Raw genomic sequence first — 18,943 nt, forward strand, 5'->3', positions numbered from 1 at the left:
CAGTGGCCCATTGTTAAAGGGATGGAAACCGATTAGCAACAGAGGACAATGGAAGAACCTTCCATAGAATTCATTGACCACAAGTCACAAATGGGCTAATTCTCAGAAATAAAACAGATTGCTGTTTATTGTCCTCGTTAATGGCTATGTGTCTAGTAAATTCACTTTGTCCTTGGCCTGGAGGTTCATAAGTATTCCTGGTAGGTGGGCTGCCAGATGTAAATTCAGTTCACCTGTCACTGAGAAGTCAGAAACTTGAATTTCCTGGTACACTTTCTGCTACGATTGAAGAACACACACACACACACACACACACACACACACACACACACACACACACACACACACTTACTGCCCAGCATTTTAGCACTTGTGATCTTTTGTTTTGTTTTGTTTTGTTTTTGTTTTTGTTTTTGTTTTTTACAGGCATGATAATGAAGATGAAGATGAAAAGTCAAAGCTGTGGAAAAGTTGATGATTTGTTCCAGGAACATAAACACTGTCTTCCCTCCTGTCCCTTTAGGTCCAGTGGAACACGTTCACCTTCGAGTCCCATTCGTCGCAATACGGAATAAGGACGTCAACATCAGTGCAGTTGTGTGGCCCAGTCAGCTAGGGACCCTCACCTACTTCTGGTGGTTTGGAAATAGCACAAAGGTTTGGCTCTTTCTCTTCAACATCAAATATGATCTAGATTCCTATGCTCTGGCGTCTAAATTAATTTGCAAGAACTGGGCATGCAATTCTAGTATATAATGAAGCTAAGAGCACAGAGATGTGAATGATAACACCTGCTTCCCAAAGTTAATTCCTTACCTCAGTGGAGAAATTTAAATAATTTTTTAGAAAGAAAGAAAGAGCACCCTGGGAAAGAGTGCACATTTGCAGGCTCTTTTTCTTCTATCTAAAAAAAAAAAATCTCTAAAGTGTCATTGACTCTGTTTTGCTTCTATTGGCATTTCTACCAATGTGCTGTGCAGCAAGGACATTACTTGACCTCTCTGAGATAGAATTCACATTGGTCAAACATGAGCTGAGTACCTTGATGTAAGGGTAGGGAATAAAGTTGGATGACATGTAGAGGGTCCCCATCCATACCTGCCTGGTGTTCTGCAGACACTGGTTTTCTTAGGGAAGGTGATGAGGCTGCTGTGCCTTAGCATCAGAAACTAGAAGCATCAATTACTGGATCTCTTAAAGTACCTCTTACTCCCAGAACTTGTTGATGATGCCCGTTTCCACAGTTGAGACTCTGAAAAATTAGGCCGAATGATCATCAATTGCATTACTGTTCTCCCTTATTGCTTTTTAAAAATCAACATTAAATTAAAATAAAAAAACAAATTTTATTTATTTATTTATTTATTAATTAATTTATTTATTTAGGTGCACACCACAGTGCATTGTGTAGAGTTCGGGGTGGGGGGGCAACTTGCATGGTTGATCGCTTTCCTCTTTCTGCCTACCATATGAATTCCAGCAAATGAAGTCAGTCAGTTGTCAGGCAGCAAGCCCCTCCTTCTGCTGAGCCATCTTGAAGGCCCTAAATTCAACTTTTCATTGAGGTTTGCATTTCAGGTTTGCAGCAAAAAATCAGAGGGATGTGCAGCGATTTCTCATGTGTTCCTTGCTCTCACCTTCCTTCCTGTACAATCTTTGTCTTGACGCATATAATGCACTTGGTATTGTTGCTGTCCTTTATAAGAAGGTCATATCACTTAGGAGACAGAGTTTATATTACGGGTCTTCCTTGGATTTGAACAATGTATGAAACAAAATAGTTATGTTTCTCCACATTCTGTGATTTACTTATTCATCTTTCCCTCCTCCTCAATGCCCACCACTGGTGTCTCCAGTTTTTCATTTGACATCATACAGTTAGACTCTTTAGCATCCAGACTTGGTAGGCTTTCTTTGCAGGTTGGATTATTTTTCAGTTAAGAATATCTATTCAAATGGTCTCTGTGTAGTTTCATCACTTGATAGCTCACTCCATTTTTAAAAGATTTTTTAAAATTTTATGTGTATAAGTGTTTACCAGGATCTATCTATCTATGTGTATTCAGTGAATGCCTCATGACCATGGAAACCAGAAGACAGCATCAGACTTCCATGGAACTGGAGTTACCTGTCTTTGTAAGCTGATGTGTGGATGCTGGTAATTGAAACTAGGTCTTTTGAAAGATCATAAAATGCCCTTAATCACTAAGCCGTCTCTCTTTCCACTGCAACTTTGCATTCCCACCAGCAATGAAGTACAACTTCTCTTACTTTTTTATCCTCGCAGCATTTGGTGGCGTTATGTTCTGGATTTTGGTCATTGTACCAGGACTGTGGTGGTATCTCATTTAAATGTGTGTTTCCCATATGATGTGGAGAATACGGTTACTATGGTTACTGGCTAGTTTTATATTGTGTTTGATGAGGTAACCAGATGTTTTTCCCTGTTCAAAAAACCAGGTGCTTGCTTCTTCCTGTTTATTGTTTCTGAGATATTTATATATTTTAAATAACAGTACCTATACCTTCTGCAGATATACTCACCCAGTCTATTTCACCCTTTCTTCTCTGGACAGTGTCTCTTTCAAAGCAGACATTGAAATTTAGCAAAGTCCAACTTATCAATTGTTGAGTGCTTTGTGACTTTAATGTTTATCTTCAATGCTACTGGCATACACAAGGCCATCTGAGTTTTACCTTACACGATATTCTAGGGTTTTTTTTTTTTAATCCTTTATATTTTACATCTATGCTTATATCCGTTTTAGTTCATCTTTGAGGAGTAAGGCCTGTGGCTGGATTAGTTTTCTTGAACATGCAGCTTTCGCAATCTTCCAATTTGATCTTTTGAAAGGTCTGTCTTTGCCGTGCTTTGTTGCTCTTGCTTCTTTGGCAAAGACCACGTGTAACTCTGACTCTCCGTTCCTTCTCATTGACCTTGGGTTTTCTTTACCCTTACCATGCCATCTTGATTGCTGCAAGTTCGGTGTAAATCTGAAGCTGAGCATAGTTTCTTTCATATAAATATTACATTGTACTGCATGTGTATTTTTTTATTTTCTCTATAAAGTTAGAATGAGATTGCTGAGATCTAAAAATTAACGTGTCAGAGTATTATATTGGTTTTGTAACACATCGATAAGTCAACTTGGTAAGATCTAAAACATCAACCCTATTGGGTCTTCCTATCCATGGACATGGTTCATCTCTGTCTTCATTTACTTAGGCTTTTATTTCTTTCAACAGAATTTAGTTATATATAGATCTTGAAGATATTTTATCAGACTTATAGCTGAGTCTAATATTTTATTTTTAATAGTAATGATACAGATGACATTGTTTTTAAATTAAGGTGTAACCTGTGCATGACTGGTATCTAACAAAATGACAGGCTTACATATAGTCGCTCTGAATATTGAAACATATATATCTTAAGAAAGTCTGTTTTATTGTTTTAAGATACATTCTTCTCTCATACAATCCATTCCACCACAGTCTCCTCTCTCTCCACTTCCCCCAGTTCCTACACACACACATATCCATCTCACCCAGATCCATTCCTCCTGTTTTCCTTCAGAAAGACCATGCCTCGCAGGGATATGAACCAAACATGACATAAAAAAAGATACAAAAAAGACTGGGTTACCTCACTCAGGATGATGCCCTCCAGGTCCATCCATTTGCCTAGGAATTTCATAAATTCATTCTTTTTAATAGCTGAGTAGTACTCCATTGTGTAAATGTACCACATTTTCTGTATCCATTCCTCTGTTGAGGGACATCTGGGTTCTTTCTAGCTTCTGGCTATTATAAATAAAGGCTGCTATGAACATAGTGGAGCATGTGTCCTTCTTACCGGTTGGGACATCTTCTGGATATATGCCCAGGAGAGGAATTGTGGGATCCTCTGGTAGTACTATGTCCAATTTTCTGAGGAACCACCAGACTGATTTCCAGAGTGGTTGTACAAGCTTGCAATCCCACCAACAATGGAGGAGTGTTCCTCTTTCTCCACATCCTCACCAGCATCTGCTGTCACCTGAATTTTTGAACATAGCCATTCTGACTGGTGTGAGGTGGAATCTAAGGGTTGTTTTGATTTGCATTTCCCTGATTATTAAGGATGCTGAACATTTTTTTTCAGGTGCTTCTCAGCCATTTAGTATTCCTCAGGTGAGAATTCTTTGTTTAGCTCTGAAACTTAGAGTACCCAAGATACAAGATACAATTTGCAAAACGCATGAAACTCAAGAAGAACGAAGACCAAAGTGTGGACACTTTGCCCCTTCTTAGAATTGGGAACAAAATACCCATGGAAGGAGTTACAGAGACAAAGTTTGGAGCTGAGACAAAAGGATGGACCATCTATAGACTGCCATACCCGGGGATCCATCCCATAATCAGCATCCAAACGCTGACACCATTGCATACACCAGCAAGATTTTGCTGAAATGACCCTGATATAGCTGTCTCTTATGAGGCTATGCCGGGGCCTGGCAAACACAGAAGTGGATGCTCACAGTCAGCTATTGGATGGAACACAGGGCCCCCAATGAGGAGCTAGAGAAAGTACCCAAGGAGCTAAAGGGGTCTGCAACCCTATAGGTGGAACAACATTATGAACTAACCAGTACCCCGGAGCTCTTGACTCTAGCTGCATGTGTATCAAAAGATGGCCTAGTCGGCCATCCCTGGAAAGAGAGGCCCATTGGACACGCAAACTTTATATGCCTCAGTACAGGGGTGGGTTGGGAGGGTGGGGGGAACACCAGGGCCAAGAAGTGGGAGTTGGGGGGAGGATCTGGGGGACTTTTGGGATAGCATTTGAAATGTAAATGAAGAAAATACCTAATTAAAAAAATAAAAATAAAAAAGGAAAAAAAAAGATACAAAAAAGTCTAGGAACAAACTGTCATATCAGTACTTGGAACAAGCAGGCAACTCAGTAGGTGGAAAAGGGTCCCAAGAGCAGATGAAAGAGTCTGAGACACCTGCATGCTCACTCTTAAGAGTGCCACAAAAACACTAAGCTAACAACCATGACTGTGAACTTCCCTGACAGGGGAGACAACATGATCAGGAAAACATTAAGAATCCTCACCATTCCTTCTTTAAATATTTGGGAGAATTTGCTAATAAACCTTCAGGAATTTGTGTCTTCTGTTTCCCAAGGCCATTGGCGCTCCACTTTCTTCAAAGGTACAAAAATCCAAAGGACTCTTTGCATTTTACGTATCTGCTTGTGTGAGTTTGGAGACATTTGTCTTTCAAAGACTGTTGCCTTTGTTAAGTTTGCAGCAATAGAAATGTTCATTGGGTCAGTTCACTGTCCATTTGCTAGCCACGAGGTCTGTAGTGGGTTCTTCTTACTGGTCTGTAACATTTACGTGAGCATGCTTTCTGTTTTGTTTTCTTTTTTTTTTTCTTAACCTGGTTTTTTCTAAGAGCCTGTTTTCTATTTCTTTGGCCATCCTTATTGACTTCCTGTTTCCTGTTTCCTGTTTTCTATTGTTTTGCTTTGTTTTCTGATCATATTATTTCTTCTCTCTGGCTACTTTGGCACCAAGTTATTCTTAGTTCTGTAGTGTTCTAGGGAGAAGTGTAGATGGCTGGTTTTAGGGCTTCTTTTCTGACTAGAACATTCAGAGTTATCAGCGTTGTCCCAGGCCCTGCTTTTGGTGAACCTTGCAAATTATGGTAAGTAATATTTTCCTATTTGTTTAATTTACAGCTAGTTTCTTTTCAGATTTCTCTTTGTCTCCCATTCATTTTAGAAGTATTTTGTTTAATGCCCAGTATTTGTAGATTTTCTAGTTATCTTTTTGTTGCTGGTTATAACTTGATCAGATTACAGTCTAAGGGCAGCATGGCAGGATATCTAGTCTTTCCAATTTGTTTAAGAATGTCTAATGGTCCAGAATATTCTTTTCCTAGGTAAAAGTTCTATGTGGGATTGAACATTATTGATATTCTGCTGTAATTTTAGTTATCTCTATATACGCAATAATATAAAGTTGATCGGGCTCTTGAGTTCATGAATGCCCCCGCTGATCTTCCCTCTTCTCTAGCATATCACATGTACTTTTAAAAGCTTTATCCATGAGTCATGTGTGTACCTAATACTAATGGGATGATCATAAATCCTCCCCTGCCTCTTCTGTCACAATCGTCACTCAACACATTTAAGCACATGGAATCAAATGCATAGTTACTGTTACTGTTTTGAAGATAATGTTCCTTGTTATGCTAACAATGAAAAGGAAAAACAAAATATCTTCATTTTTCTGTGAATGCTCTATATGTTTTTCAGAGTTTCTTACCACATTATTTTCTGTCCTTTAAAATAACTTAACAATTCTTGCAGAGCTCATTTGCTGATAAGAAAGGTCCCTTTGGTTTGAGAAAGTTCTTTTTCTCCTTCACTTTTACAGGATAATTATCCAGGATGCAAAGTTAGAAGTGTATTTTTTTTTCTCTTAGGAAAGTTTGCTTTTTTTCTGAAGTCATTAATTATGTCATAACACATTCTTTGTAACCGTATAGTCTTTGAGATGTTTCGGAACTATGTCTTACCACTTTTGTTGTTTATATCATGTTATTTTTCTTTATGTATCTCTTCTTCTAAGAGCTGTAGTTTGAGACTTCCGTGCCTGACTGCTGGGTCTTCATTATTGGTGTGATTTAGGGAGCACTGGCCTTTGAGGAGCTGTAGTTTTTTTCTGAAAACAATGTAGTTGAGACACAGCATTTATTTCTTCCCAGAATTCCTTGCATGCTTTAATCTTTCTTTTTCTGGGATCTCTGGTATCATATCACACACACACACACACACACACACACACACACACACACACACACACACACATCCATACCTTTTGTACTTAGTTCCATTCTTGGATTTGTTTTGTTCTGTTTTTATTTACTTTATCTTTTCAGTCTTCACCATACTTTGATCTCTTTATTTTTTATTGTGGGAGTCTCAGCTGCTTTGTCTCGGTTTTAGAGATTCCTTCCTCACAGGTGTTCTCTTACTACCAAATCCATCTAAAGACAGTGTTACTATCATTAGCTTCTTCTTCTGTTCTGTTCTCTCCTCTCCCCTCTCCCCTCTCCCCTCTCCCCTCTCCCCTCTCCCCTCCTCTCTCCTCCCCTCCCCTTCTTTTCTTTCTTTTTTTTTTTTTTGGTTTCAATTTCCTCATTTATATTGTACTTCATTTCATTGTGTACTTCCTAGGTGTTTCACAGTATACACACACACACACACACACAAAGAGAGAGAGAGAGAGAGAGAGAGAGAGAGAGAGAGAGAGAGAGAGAGAGATTAGGTTGGGTTTGTATTGAGATAGTATCTCTTTTTCCTATGGCTGTTAGACTAAGATAAAACCCTTGCAAGTTAGGCTCTGATTTAATAGTTTCTTCTAGGAAAATATTTTTTTTAAGCCACAGTGCACTGATGCACTTATAAATGATCCCTTATCCCCTCTCACTGAAAGAAGCACAAACACACATTTCTCCAGTATTTATGGGAGAACCTGGTCAGCTCCTGGCTATAAAATTTTCCAAGCCATGAAGGCTCCTATGACTCACTGGATCCTCCCTGTGGGTTTCACTCCCTGACTTTGTTTATTTTAAAAATACATTGTGTACTTGGTGTTGCTTATCTTGGCAAAGGTATTAATTTAAAATAACATAAGAAATGTACCAAATTATAATGGTGTAGTTATACATTAGGAATGATGATGTGGAGTCTACCTCTGTCCTCGTTCTAGAAGGTTAAGGCTGGGAGATGCCCTATTCCTTATCTTGTGGAGGGTGACAGCATGATGCAATAGAGGGCGCATGGACACGGGATTGGGAATCATGAGTTAGGTTGCTAGAGTGGCTATGTTTTAGATAATCCTGAATATTTGAGCTTGATCAAGTTGTTTGTCCTGAGATGTTATTCACTCACTCTCTCATCTTGCCTGTTGTATAAAGTAAGATAACCACATATTTAAATGTCACATACTATATGGTCAGCAAGTGTATGCATTGTAGCACATCACTGAAAATGCTCTCTTAGATGGGACAGTGGAAGATGGACAAAGGTTCATGAACCGAGGGGGAATCTCAGTTTGTAGTATTTCTGCCCAGTGGCTTTAATTTAACTTCTCAGTAGAGGTGACTTAATGCTTCTGCATTTTGTTTTGTTTTGTTTGCTAACTAGGGAAACAAATAAGTCTATACTCGGTGCAGTAGAAAAGTCGCTCACAGTGTACAACCAGCATCCCAATTTGAAACACTTGATTAGTTGCGGAAACGGACCCCAGACTCAGGCCTCCTAAATCAATGCAGCGCAGGTCATCCCTCAGCGTGAGAAGGCTGCGTTGCTGGGAAAGGTTCTCCTCTTGGTGTTACTGAGCAGTCATTTTTCTTTAAAAATCATGAGATATCCACAGAAGAAGAATAGCAAAGTCATTGCAGGAAAGGTTTATTTTTTTCCCCTGAGAAAGTGAGAGGTCAGTTTGTGTTTGGGGAATTATTTTCTGTTAATATACATTTGCTTTATCATCTTTACTGAGAACCCACTGTCTGTAATGAGGCCAGTTATTGGATGGGTCTCAACATAGAGATTAACTTGGCAGCCAACAGGACGCTGAAGGTGCAAATGTAATCTGTCTCTGCAGTGGCTTATTTCTTTTGAGGGCTGATTCTAAAATATGAAGCACCTAATAATGGCCTATGTGTATTTGATTTAAAGTAACAAATGAATGGAAAAAAGATTGAACATTTTAGTTTTCATTTCCCTTATAATTATATGTTACCTTGAATTATAGAGTCTGGAGCAAAGAAACTAATACTTAACATGTGACCATCTTGGAGTTATACACTGAAATCTCTCTTCCACATATAGATGTTATGACATATTATGAGATTTTAAAGTGCATACTGGCAACTTAGTTTTAATTTTTTAATTGATTACTAGAAGTATTTCTTTGGTTAAAAAAAGTTCCCATCTACAAGCTGAGGAATGGTAACTAGCATACAAGTACCCAAGAAAGAAAGGTCTTAGAGTTAATATTCATTCCCAAAGAACAAAGCTAACAATGCCTAAGACTGAAAAGTATAAAAATAGCTTTAGAAGATGACAAACCTGGGTTAAAATACAGATATAGTTTTCTTTGTTCTAGTCCTTTTGTCAAAACACTTAACTTTCATTGAGTTGTATTAACTGTTGGATCTAAGTACTAACAGTAGTAACTACAATTGACCATTGCCATGAGTATCAGCTAAAAAATGCTCATGAGTCATGGAAACCATGACAAGGCATTAGGGAACATCAGATGTTGTTTTACATACCGGGATAAAAGTCTGATATAATTCTGCAGGTCATGTAGGTGTTTACAAAAAGCAGTTACTTCCTGCATTTGAAAGAGATACATTTTCAGTATTTTAGTGTTATCACCATGGTAGAAACACAGCATCGAGAAAGGGGGCCACATGGCCCCATGGTTTATCAAATGACCACATTTGGTTGACAAAGGAATGAGTGTCTTTGAGTGTGAGTAAGTGTGGTCACCTTCAGAGCTATTTGGCTTCCTTTGCGTGGCAAACTGTTCTTTTAAATGAACTAGCCCTAATTTTAACTAGTTATTCCTAGTATTTGTTGTATTTTCTCAATTCATTATTTTATTTAATCATCAGAACAGCTTTATTTATTTAATAAACAGAGGATACTTAGGCTGGTAACCTCAGGAGGTAGTGGTGTGTGTGTATGTGTGTGTGTGTGTGTGTGTGTGTGTGTGTGTGTGTGTGTGTTTGGTGTATTGTGCATAAATGTTCAATTACTAATTTTAACTGAACTTCCCCATTAATCTATAGTTATAGCACAGTTATAAATACTATTTTGCTTTATTTCTTTCTTACCTTTGTGCATGTTTAACTTTTTTTTCATAATTCCCAGCATGATATTCCCACAATTATACATTCTGCCTTTTCATTTCATATGATAAGCACTTTTCACACATTGCTATATAATATACAGAAGGTTTGAAGTGAGGCAAGCATAATGACTGCATTGTTTATTCAATTTGGCAGTGGTAGGCTTGATCAAGGTGCACATTTTAAACTGTGGATATTTTATGATGTGCAACATTCTTGCTGTGTAGACTGCTGGTGTAGCCTGTATCCAGAGAATTTTCCCCAGATTCGGTTGCTAGTCCATTAGTCAAGTGGCAATCTTATAACTAAATAGTTTCTCAGAGCTTTTATTATTTCTTGCCAGGCACAGTTGGATAGTTTGTGACCTGTCATATGTGAAGGACTCTTCATTGTGAGGAATATAACCCAAAGCCTAGGCAGTGCAGGAAATATTTTTCTAAGGGGCCACACTGCAAGCTGGCCCTGCAGCTCGGACAAAGCAGAGCCGAGAAGTCAATCTGTTGCCTGCTGGGTTTGTGGGTCTCTGAATGGCCAATTTGCTGGGATTAACAGAGGTCTGGCTTAATAAATGTGTCTGCATGCCTAATAGATTTGAGTAAATGAACCTTAAAATACTTGATTTAATTTAGCATTGGGCATTCTGTATCAGTGGCCAATGAAGCACTCAAGGATCCTGATGACTGCTCCAGCTTTCTCGGGAAGGTGAACTCAGCCACGGTGCCATAACCGCTGATGAAAAACAAAAGCAATTTGCAAAACAGAATTAGTTCCTGCTATTTATCCGGCATAGATGCCTGTCTGTGCCCTGCCACCCAGAGACCAAGCATCCGCATTCATCAGAGTTTGTTTGCTGTGGCTCTGTGCCCTGACTGGCTGGCATGAGGCTTTTGCTCACTCACCTCTGATGGTGTGTTCCCTTTGTCCTTCAGCCCTGCACCCTCACTTGGCTCTGGAACTTGGGGAAGTGGCCAGATGGAGAGGAGATAAGATTTGCTAGAGCAGGAGGGAATAAGCCCCTCTCAGAGGACATGATGCTATTGATAAAAATGCCATAGTCAGATAAGTCTTGGGATGTAAAGAATCTTCTACGCAGGGGAGAGGGCCACATGCCCCGCTTAGGACCCACAGAGGTTCCCTGAAAAGAAAACAAGGGAAAGAGGAAGAAAGGATTGATGTTGAGCAATGGAGGAACTAAGAGGCAGCAGGCTGGATAGAAGGACACTTTAAGATAGTCACCACCCGAGGGAATGATTCAGTCTTGGAAAAATAAAAACATCCTTATTGTCCCTTCTGAAAAATTTACACCTAGTACTTATGATAAAACATTCAATCCGGGCAATGGTTTAATCCCAGCACTTGGGAGGCAGAGGCAGGCATATCTCCAAGTTCAAGGCCAGCCTGGTCTATAGAGTGAGTTCCAGGACAGTCAGAGCTTTACAGAGAACCCCCCCCCCAAAAAAAAAACCCAAAAAACAAAAAACAAAAAAAACCCAGAAACAAACAAATAAACAAAAAGTCATATGTATAGTTAAATGGTCAGAATTTTGCAAGAAAAGTTCATATATTCATCATAATATTTATTAGGGAAATGTCCCAAGTCTATCTTGGCAAGCTTATCCATCCATTACTCTTGATTTTTACATTTTTTATTTTAAAGTAAATTAAGCTTGCGTGCTTTGTCCTAAATCATTAAGCTTGCAAATCATTGACTATAGTTCACTGTTTCTTGAAAGAGTTCCTCCTTGGATACCATAAAATATATCAACAATAGAATACATGAGTCTGCAGTGTATATTTATACTCTGACAAGCAGTCCCTTGGGTAGCCCACCTATGATGCTAACATATCACCATCCTCCCTCAAGTGACCTGGATCTTCTCAGCCAGTCCCTGTGCCAGGCTCCTCCCCATCATGGGATATATTTGCCTGCTACAGAACATCATAAAAGTGTAATCACATAACAAAATTGTTCCCTTTTATCTCTCATGGTTTGGAAGTCACAATCTGTATTTTTATGTGAATCTATGTATATGGGGGTGGGGTTAGGAATGTGATGAAAAACTGTTGGAGGCAGATAATGACTAGACTATATAAAAAATGATTAGAGCTAATTTAAAAAACTCTTGCTGTGGTACCCAATATATATATATATATATATATATATATAATTTTCTATTTGTTATATGAAAACTCTGTGGTTAATTTTTATTTTCTCATTGGTAAATTTCCAGACTGTGTACATTTTAAGCTGATGGGAAGAGCTGCTAAGAGTTTCCTGAGCTCTGGGGGTACTGCCCCCCCCCCCCCCCGCCCAGAGCTCCTTGGAACTAAACCACCAATCAAAGAAAACAAATGGTGGGACAAGTGGCTCTAGCTGTATATGTAAATGAAGATGGCCTAGTTGGTCATCAATGGGAGGAGAGGCCCTTGATCCTGTGAAGGTTCTATGCCCCAGTATAGGGGGATGCCAGGACCGGGAATGGAAGTGGGTGGGTTGGGGAGCAGGGGGAGGGGGGAGGGGATGGGGGAATTTAAGAGGGGAAACTAGGAAAGGGGATAACATTTGAAATGTAATATATTAGAAAATATCTAATAAAAAAAAGTTTCCTGAGATGCACATGACTATTTTCCCTTAACTGAATTCTAGGGGCTCAGTTGCAGATTATAAAGTGCGAAATGGCACAGTCTATCTAGAAAAGCTTCTCATAGCTTCTAACAAGCTAAACTTTTCCCAGAATGGTTGCAGTGATTTTATATTTCTACCAAAATAGCATGGGAGTTCCAGTTTGCTTTGCACGTTCAACATTATTTGCAACATTATTTTTAATTGGATATTTTATTTATTTGCATTTCAAATGTTATCTCCTTTCCTGGTTTCCTCTCTGCTAACCCCCTTTCCCATCTCCCCATACTCTGCTTCTATGAGGGTGCTTCCCCACCCACCTACCCACCCAACCCCCCTCATTGCCCTAGCATTCCTCTACACTGGGACATCAAGCCTTCACAGAACCAAGGGCCTCCCCTCATTGATGCTAGATAAGGCCCCACCTCCTTCAGCTCCTTCAGTCCTTCCCTTAACTTCTTCATTGGGGTCCCTGTGCTCAGTCTGATGGTTGACTGTGAGCATCCGCATGTGTATTAGTCAGGATCTCTCAGGAGACAGCTCTATCAGGCTCCTGTCAGCAAGCACATCTTGGCATCAGCAATAATGTCTGGGTTTGCTGTTAGCATGTAGGATGGATCCTCAGGTGGGGCAGTCTATGGATGGCCTTTCCTTCAATCTTTGCTCTACTCTTTGTTCCCTGTATTTCCTTTGGACAGGAGCAATTCTGGGTTAAAATTTTTGAGATGGGTGGGTGGCCCCATCCCTTAATCAGGAGCCATGTCTAACCTTTGGATATGATATTGACAGGTTCTCCCACCCGTATGTGGGATATTTCAGCTAATACCATCCCTGTGGTGTCCTGGGAGGCTCTTGCTGTCCTGGCATTTGGGACTTTCTGGTTGCTACTCCCAGTTCCCCATTCCTCATTGCTCGACACCTCTGTTCAATTTCCTGACCCTCTGTACATCTCCTCCATCTCCTCCCATAGCTGATTCTTGCCTTTTCCCCCTCCCCCTCTTCTCTTCCTCCCAAGTCCCTCCCACCTTCTACTTCCCTTGATTATTTTTCCCCCATCTAAGTAGGACTGAAGCATCCACTCTTTGGTCTTCCTTCCTCTTGAGCTTCATCTGGTCTGTGAGTTGTATCATGGGTATTCCATGCTGTTTTCCTAATATCCACTTATCAGTGAGTACATACCAGGTGTGGTCTTTTGTGAATGAGTTACCTCACTCAGGATGATATTTTCTAGTTCCATCCATTTGCCTGAGAATTTCATGAAGTCATTGTTTTTAATAGCTGAGTATTATTCCATTGTGTGAATGTATCACATTTTCTGTATCCATTCCTCTGTTGAGGGACATCTGGGTTCTTTCTAGCTTCTGGCTATTATAAATAGGGCTGCTATGTACATAGTGGAGCATATGTCCTTATTACAAGTTGAAGCATCTTCCGGGTATATTCTCTGGGGTGGTATAAATGGGTCCTTAGATAGTACTATGTCCAATTTTCAGAGGAACCACCAGACTGATTTCCAGAGTGGTTGTACCAGCTTGCAATCCCACCAGCAGTGGAGGAGTGTTCCTCTTTCTCCACATCCACGCCAGCATCTGCTGTCACCTGAGTTTTTCATGTTAGCCATTCTGACTGGTGTGAGGTAGAATCTCAGGGTTGTTTTGATTTGCACTTCCCTGATGACTAAGGATGTTGAACATTTCTTTAGGTGCTTCTTTGCCATTTGAGTTTCTTCAGTTGAGAGTTCTGTTTAGCTCTGTACCCCATTTTTAATAGGGTTGTTTGGTTCTCTGGAGTCTAACTTATTGAAATTTTTGTATATATTAGATATTAGCCCTCTTTCAGATACAGTATTGATAAAGATCTTTTCCCAATCTGTTGGTTGCTGTTTTGTCCTATTGATAGTGTCCTTTGCCTTACAGAAGCTTCACAATTTTATGAGGTCCCATTTTCCAATTCTTGATCTTAGAGCGTAACCCATTGCTGTTCTTCTGTTCAGGAAACTTTCCTTTGTGCCCATGTGTTCAAGGCTTTCCCCCACTTTCCCTTCTATTAGATTCAGTGTATTTGTTTTTATGTGGAGGACTTTGATCCACTTTGACTTCAGCTTTGTACAGATAGGGACATAAGAATGGATCAATTTGCATTCTTCTACAAGTTGACTGCCAGTTGAAGCAGCATCATTTCTTAAAAATGCTATCTTTTTTCCCCACTGAATGGTTTTAGCTTCTTTATCAAAGATAAAGTGACCATAGGTGTGTGGGTTCATTTCTGGGCCTTCAATTCTATTCCATTGATCTACCTGCCTGTCACTGTACCAATACCATGCAGTTTTTATTACTATTGCTCTGTAGTTTGGCTTGAGGTCAGGAATGGTGATACTCTCAGATGTTCCCTGATCTCAAACTAGACTACAGAGCAATAGTGATAAAAACTGCATGACATTGGATTATCATTTTAAAGCAACTTTTAACTATCACAATATCAAATTTGATGTCTCATTTTGTTTTCAAAGATCTGGGATGGTCTCTGAATGATAAGACTTAATACAGTTAAAACTGTTTGCTGCTCTTTCAGAGGACCTGGGTTTAATTCTCAGCACTCACATAGTGGCACTCAACTGGTAACTCCAGTTTTGGGTTATTTGGAGCCAAAAACTCTGAAGGTACTACACACATGTTGTGCACAGACATATGTGGAAGAAAAACATATATACATGTAAAATAAACATTAATCCAATAATTTAAAAACAGGATTTTAAACAGATGTGGTATCATGGTTTGTATGATAGAAAAACCTCTACCTTATCATTTCTTCAGCTCCAAAGGTACATTTTTGTACATTATAATGCTATATGTATAGCTGTATGTAGAGTAATATGTATGTATGTATCCCTACACCGTAGTAGATGTCCTCATTTGGGGGAAGAGATATGAGAAGCTTAGGGTAGTATCTCTAACTCTGTCCAGCGACCACCAGCCTGATCCTCCAGGAAGGCTGTAGAATCTGAAACAGAAGAAATCAAAATAGTTCCTCAGAAGTCCTGCCAAATCTGGTGAGCAGAAAAGGATTTCAGTCTCACAGAAGGAATACTGTCTAGAAACAGCATCTTCAAGTCTTTGCATCTCTCTGTGTGAATATATCCAGTCAGTCATGGATAGACACTGCGAGAGCTGGCACACACTTAACTCCTCAGAGGGCACTTCTGTGCACACTTCAACAAGCCACATTAGTATTCTGCATTTTATCGTTTCTGTGTGCAGAGAGGAGAAGGAGTCTGCTCATCTGCGCTTGAGTCATATCTCCCTCATATGCCTTAGCTCAGCCTCCAGCTTCTATACATTACCTTCCAGAGAACAGGCAGCGTTAGAGAATATGGGCTCTAAGAAAACTACTAAATATTGACTCTTCCATCTCAGGATCTGCCTTCTCTTCTATAATCATCTATAATTATATTTCTCTTTTTATCCTTTATAAGTTCACATATCTGGCTAAGTCAGGAGGAAGGAAAAAGAAAACTGAACCACAGCCTATTATATATGCATGTTTGAATATTCTCAACCTAATAAAAATGGCAAAAAGTGCTTTGCAAGTGAAAACAGATATAATTCCACAAAAATCCATTTTAAGGCCATTGCTTTGTGTGTGTTTCTGTTGTAAGAATGACAGTATGCTTAAATTAGGTGACACTGAAGTAAGTAACAGGTCACTTCCTGAAAAGCCCCTGTAGCCCAATGAAGTATAGAATACAAGGGACGCTGGATATTGAAGTAATTCCTTGTTCCAAGAGCAATTGAAAACAGGATTTTAAAAGCTGATGTTATTTTGCCCAGAAGAAAGAACAAGGTGACATAACTCAACAGTGTTGCTCATTTTTCAGGATTAAAATTTTATGAATTTTAAATTGATTAATGTTTTTACTAGTTCCCAGAGAAATAACACAGTTTGTGGGAACTAAATAAAATTGCTCGTTCTTTTCTTTTCTTTTTTGAAGTGAAGAGCCCTTGGGTGCTGTCATGCTATGCATATGCATGCCACTCTCAGATTTACAAAGATGAGAGACAGTCTGGTACACTAGGGAAGATTGAAGGGTGTTGCTCTTTTCTCTCTTGCAGCCCCTCATCACCTTGGACAGCAGCATCTCTTTCACATTCCTTGCAGAGGGAACCAACACCATCACTGTCCAGGTTGCTGCTGGGAATGCCCTCATCCAAGACACAAAAGAGATTGCAGTACATGGTAAGCTCTGAGCGTGATATTCTCTTCTGCTCATGTAGGTCCCTCTTCCTATCTTGGTGCCAACCATAAACTGCTTTAGAATTCATCAGGTTGATAGGGAATCAACATCCGCAAATGTAGACTTCAATGGATGGAGAAGTCAAATTGAAAGATAAACAGATAACTGGTAGTCATCTGTTGTCCCTTGTACAGGAACAAATCTTGTGGTGCTTCTAGATGACCATATATTTTGGATAGTTGTTAGACAAGGAAAGCTAAAATAGATGAATGAGCTCAATATGATGATCTGCTAAGTTGTCTACAACATGTATGCAGCGTTTACAGTGTGACATGGGACAAGGGATCTATCTACAAAGCAAGAGGAGCAATGATCCCCATCCTACAGAACTCATATCTTGGGTAATGAGATGATCTATACAGAGTAAATGTAGTTTTCCAGATGTGATTGTTGGAAATTCTAGCATCATTGTTTGCAAAGGCTTTATAATGAGCCTAAAATCATAAGCTTATGTAGCTTTATACACATGATATAATAATATATGCCAGGAAATTTAAAGCAAAACTGTCTAGGAGAATAAAGCATAATAAGGAGGGGGTAGGAGAGAGGTTCCTATAAAGGGATAGGGAAGGGATATGCTCACCAGTGAAAATGTCATTATGAAGCTTAATATAATACACTATGAATGTACAGCAATAAAAATAACTATAAGCTAAAATGAAGGCAGAGAAGGTGATGAGCAGGGTTTTCACATGTTCTGAAAAATAGTTTTTTGATTACTACATTTATTTTAAATGATATTGATGGTCTTATGCTACCATCCCTCCAGACCTCCCATAAGTTCCCAGACATCCACTATCATTGTAGTTGTCTAGAAAGTCATACAAGTATGTGTGGGTTTCTGATGAAGGCAATTTCTATAGCATTGTCCTGGTGAGGTGGGGTTTTTTTTTTGTTTGTTTTGTTTTTTATTTGGTTTTTGTTTTTTTGTTTTTGTGTGTTTTTTCCCCTATTTCTCTGCCAACTGGTCACTGGCACCCCTTATGAGGACCTGAAGTAAATTCTTTTATTAGAGTGTAAATGCTATGCTGAATCTGGTGCACATAAGAAATGCCAATTTTCATGGATGAGCACCAAGTGGACAACTTGTCTACCCACCAACCAGATCAAGAATCAAGCATTACCCTACATCCCTAGAGAAAAGGTTTGACCTACTTTCCTCACATGTGAGGCTTTTTTTACAGCATTATCAACAATGGAACAGAAGGACAGAGAGGTGGAAACTTCCATTCCAATGAAGCCATGATTGTTATGTTTCAGTTTGACTTTGAGATATCCATAGAAGGGAGTTCAGATCTCTTTTTGTGTTTTTTGCTTGTCTTCCACTTCAGCCAATATTCTTTACAGGAGTTAGAAATATGGGGAAGAGCAAAAATCTACTCCTGGTGGGAAAATTTCCTTCTTTTCAGAAGCCAAAGGAAGAGTTAAAATAAGGAAAGGTATCTGAAGCTTATGAAGAGAACCGATTCCTGATGTACATGGCTATGGGCCCAGTGCCCATCAAACCCTCTCTTATCCCAGTCCGCTAGCTTCCCCTGACATTCTGTCTCCTTGCAGAATACTTCCAGTCACAGCTCTTATCGTTCTCTCCAAATCTGGATTACCACAATCCTGATATCCCTGAGTGGAGGCAAGACATTGGCAATGTCATCAAGCGAGCTCTGATTAAAGTAAGTTGGCTGTATTTGCATTGTTTATTTTTGAACTAAGAAAAATAGATGGTAGTGTCAGGAATTGAAGCTGACAGTCTACAGACAGGGATTATTTCTCCATACAGAAAAGGAAAGGAAGAATAGGAAAAATTAAAGAAGTAAAGGAGAGAAAAGAGAAACAAGACAGGAAATCCGAGAATGGAGGAGAGGGTAATCTAGTGTTTAAAGATGGAAATTGGCTCAGTGTTGGATCCAAGTATTTTTGAGACAGGAACTTACTTGACCCTCTTGATGGAAAATGGACAAACCATTTGGTGAATATACAATAATTTATGTATTTATCTACCCTTTGCTTACAATTAGAGCCTTTTAAATACATATTTAACTTCACTAGACGACTACTGACCACACATGAATGCAGAGGGCTAGGAAACACAGCAACCCACCAGGAAAATA

At 39.3% G+C, this 18,943-nt stretch overlaps 1 protein-coding gene across 1 annotated transcript in view; it reads left to right on the forward strand.

The window, feature by feature from the left end:
• Sorcs3 (sortilin-related VPS10 domain containing receptor 3) overlaps positions 1 to 18,943 on the forward strand; it is a 599,481-nt gene that overhangs the window by 565,712 nt on the left and 14,826 nt on the right. Inside the window, exons 20-22 of the mRNA NM_025696.3 lie at positions 524 to 657; positions 16,654 to 16,777; positions 18,393 to 18,505. Coding sequence (NP_079972.1) covers positions 524 to 657; positions 16,654 to 16,777; positions 18,393 to 18,505 — 371 coding nt within the window. The remainder of the gene's footprint in view (positions 1 to 523; positions 658 to 16,653; positions 16,778 to 18,392; positions 18,506 to 18,943) is intronic.

The sequence above is a fragment of the Mus musculus genome, chromosome 19, assembly GCF_000001635.26.
Source record: "Mus musculus strain C57BL/6J chromosome 19, GRCm38.p6 C57BL/6J".
Lineage (NCBI taxonomy): Eukaryota > Metazoa > Chordata > Mammalia > Rodentia > Muridae > Mus > Mus musculus.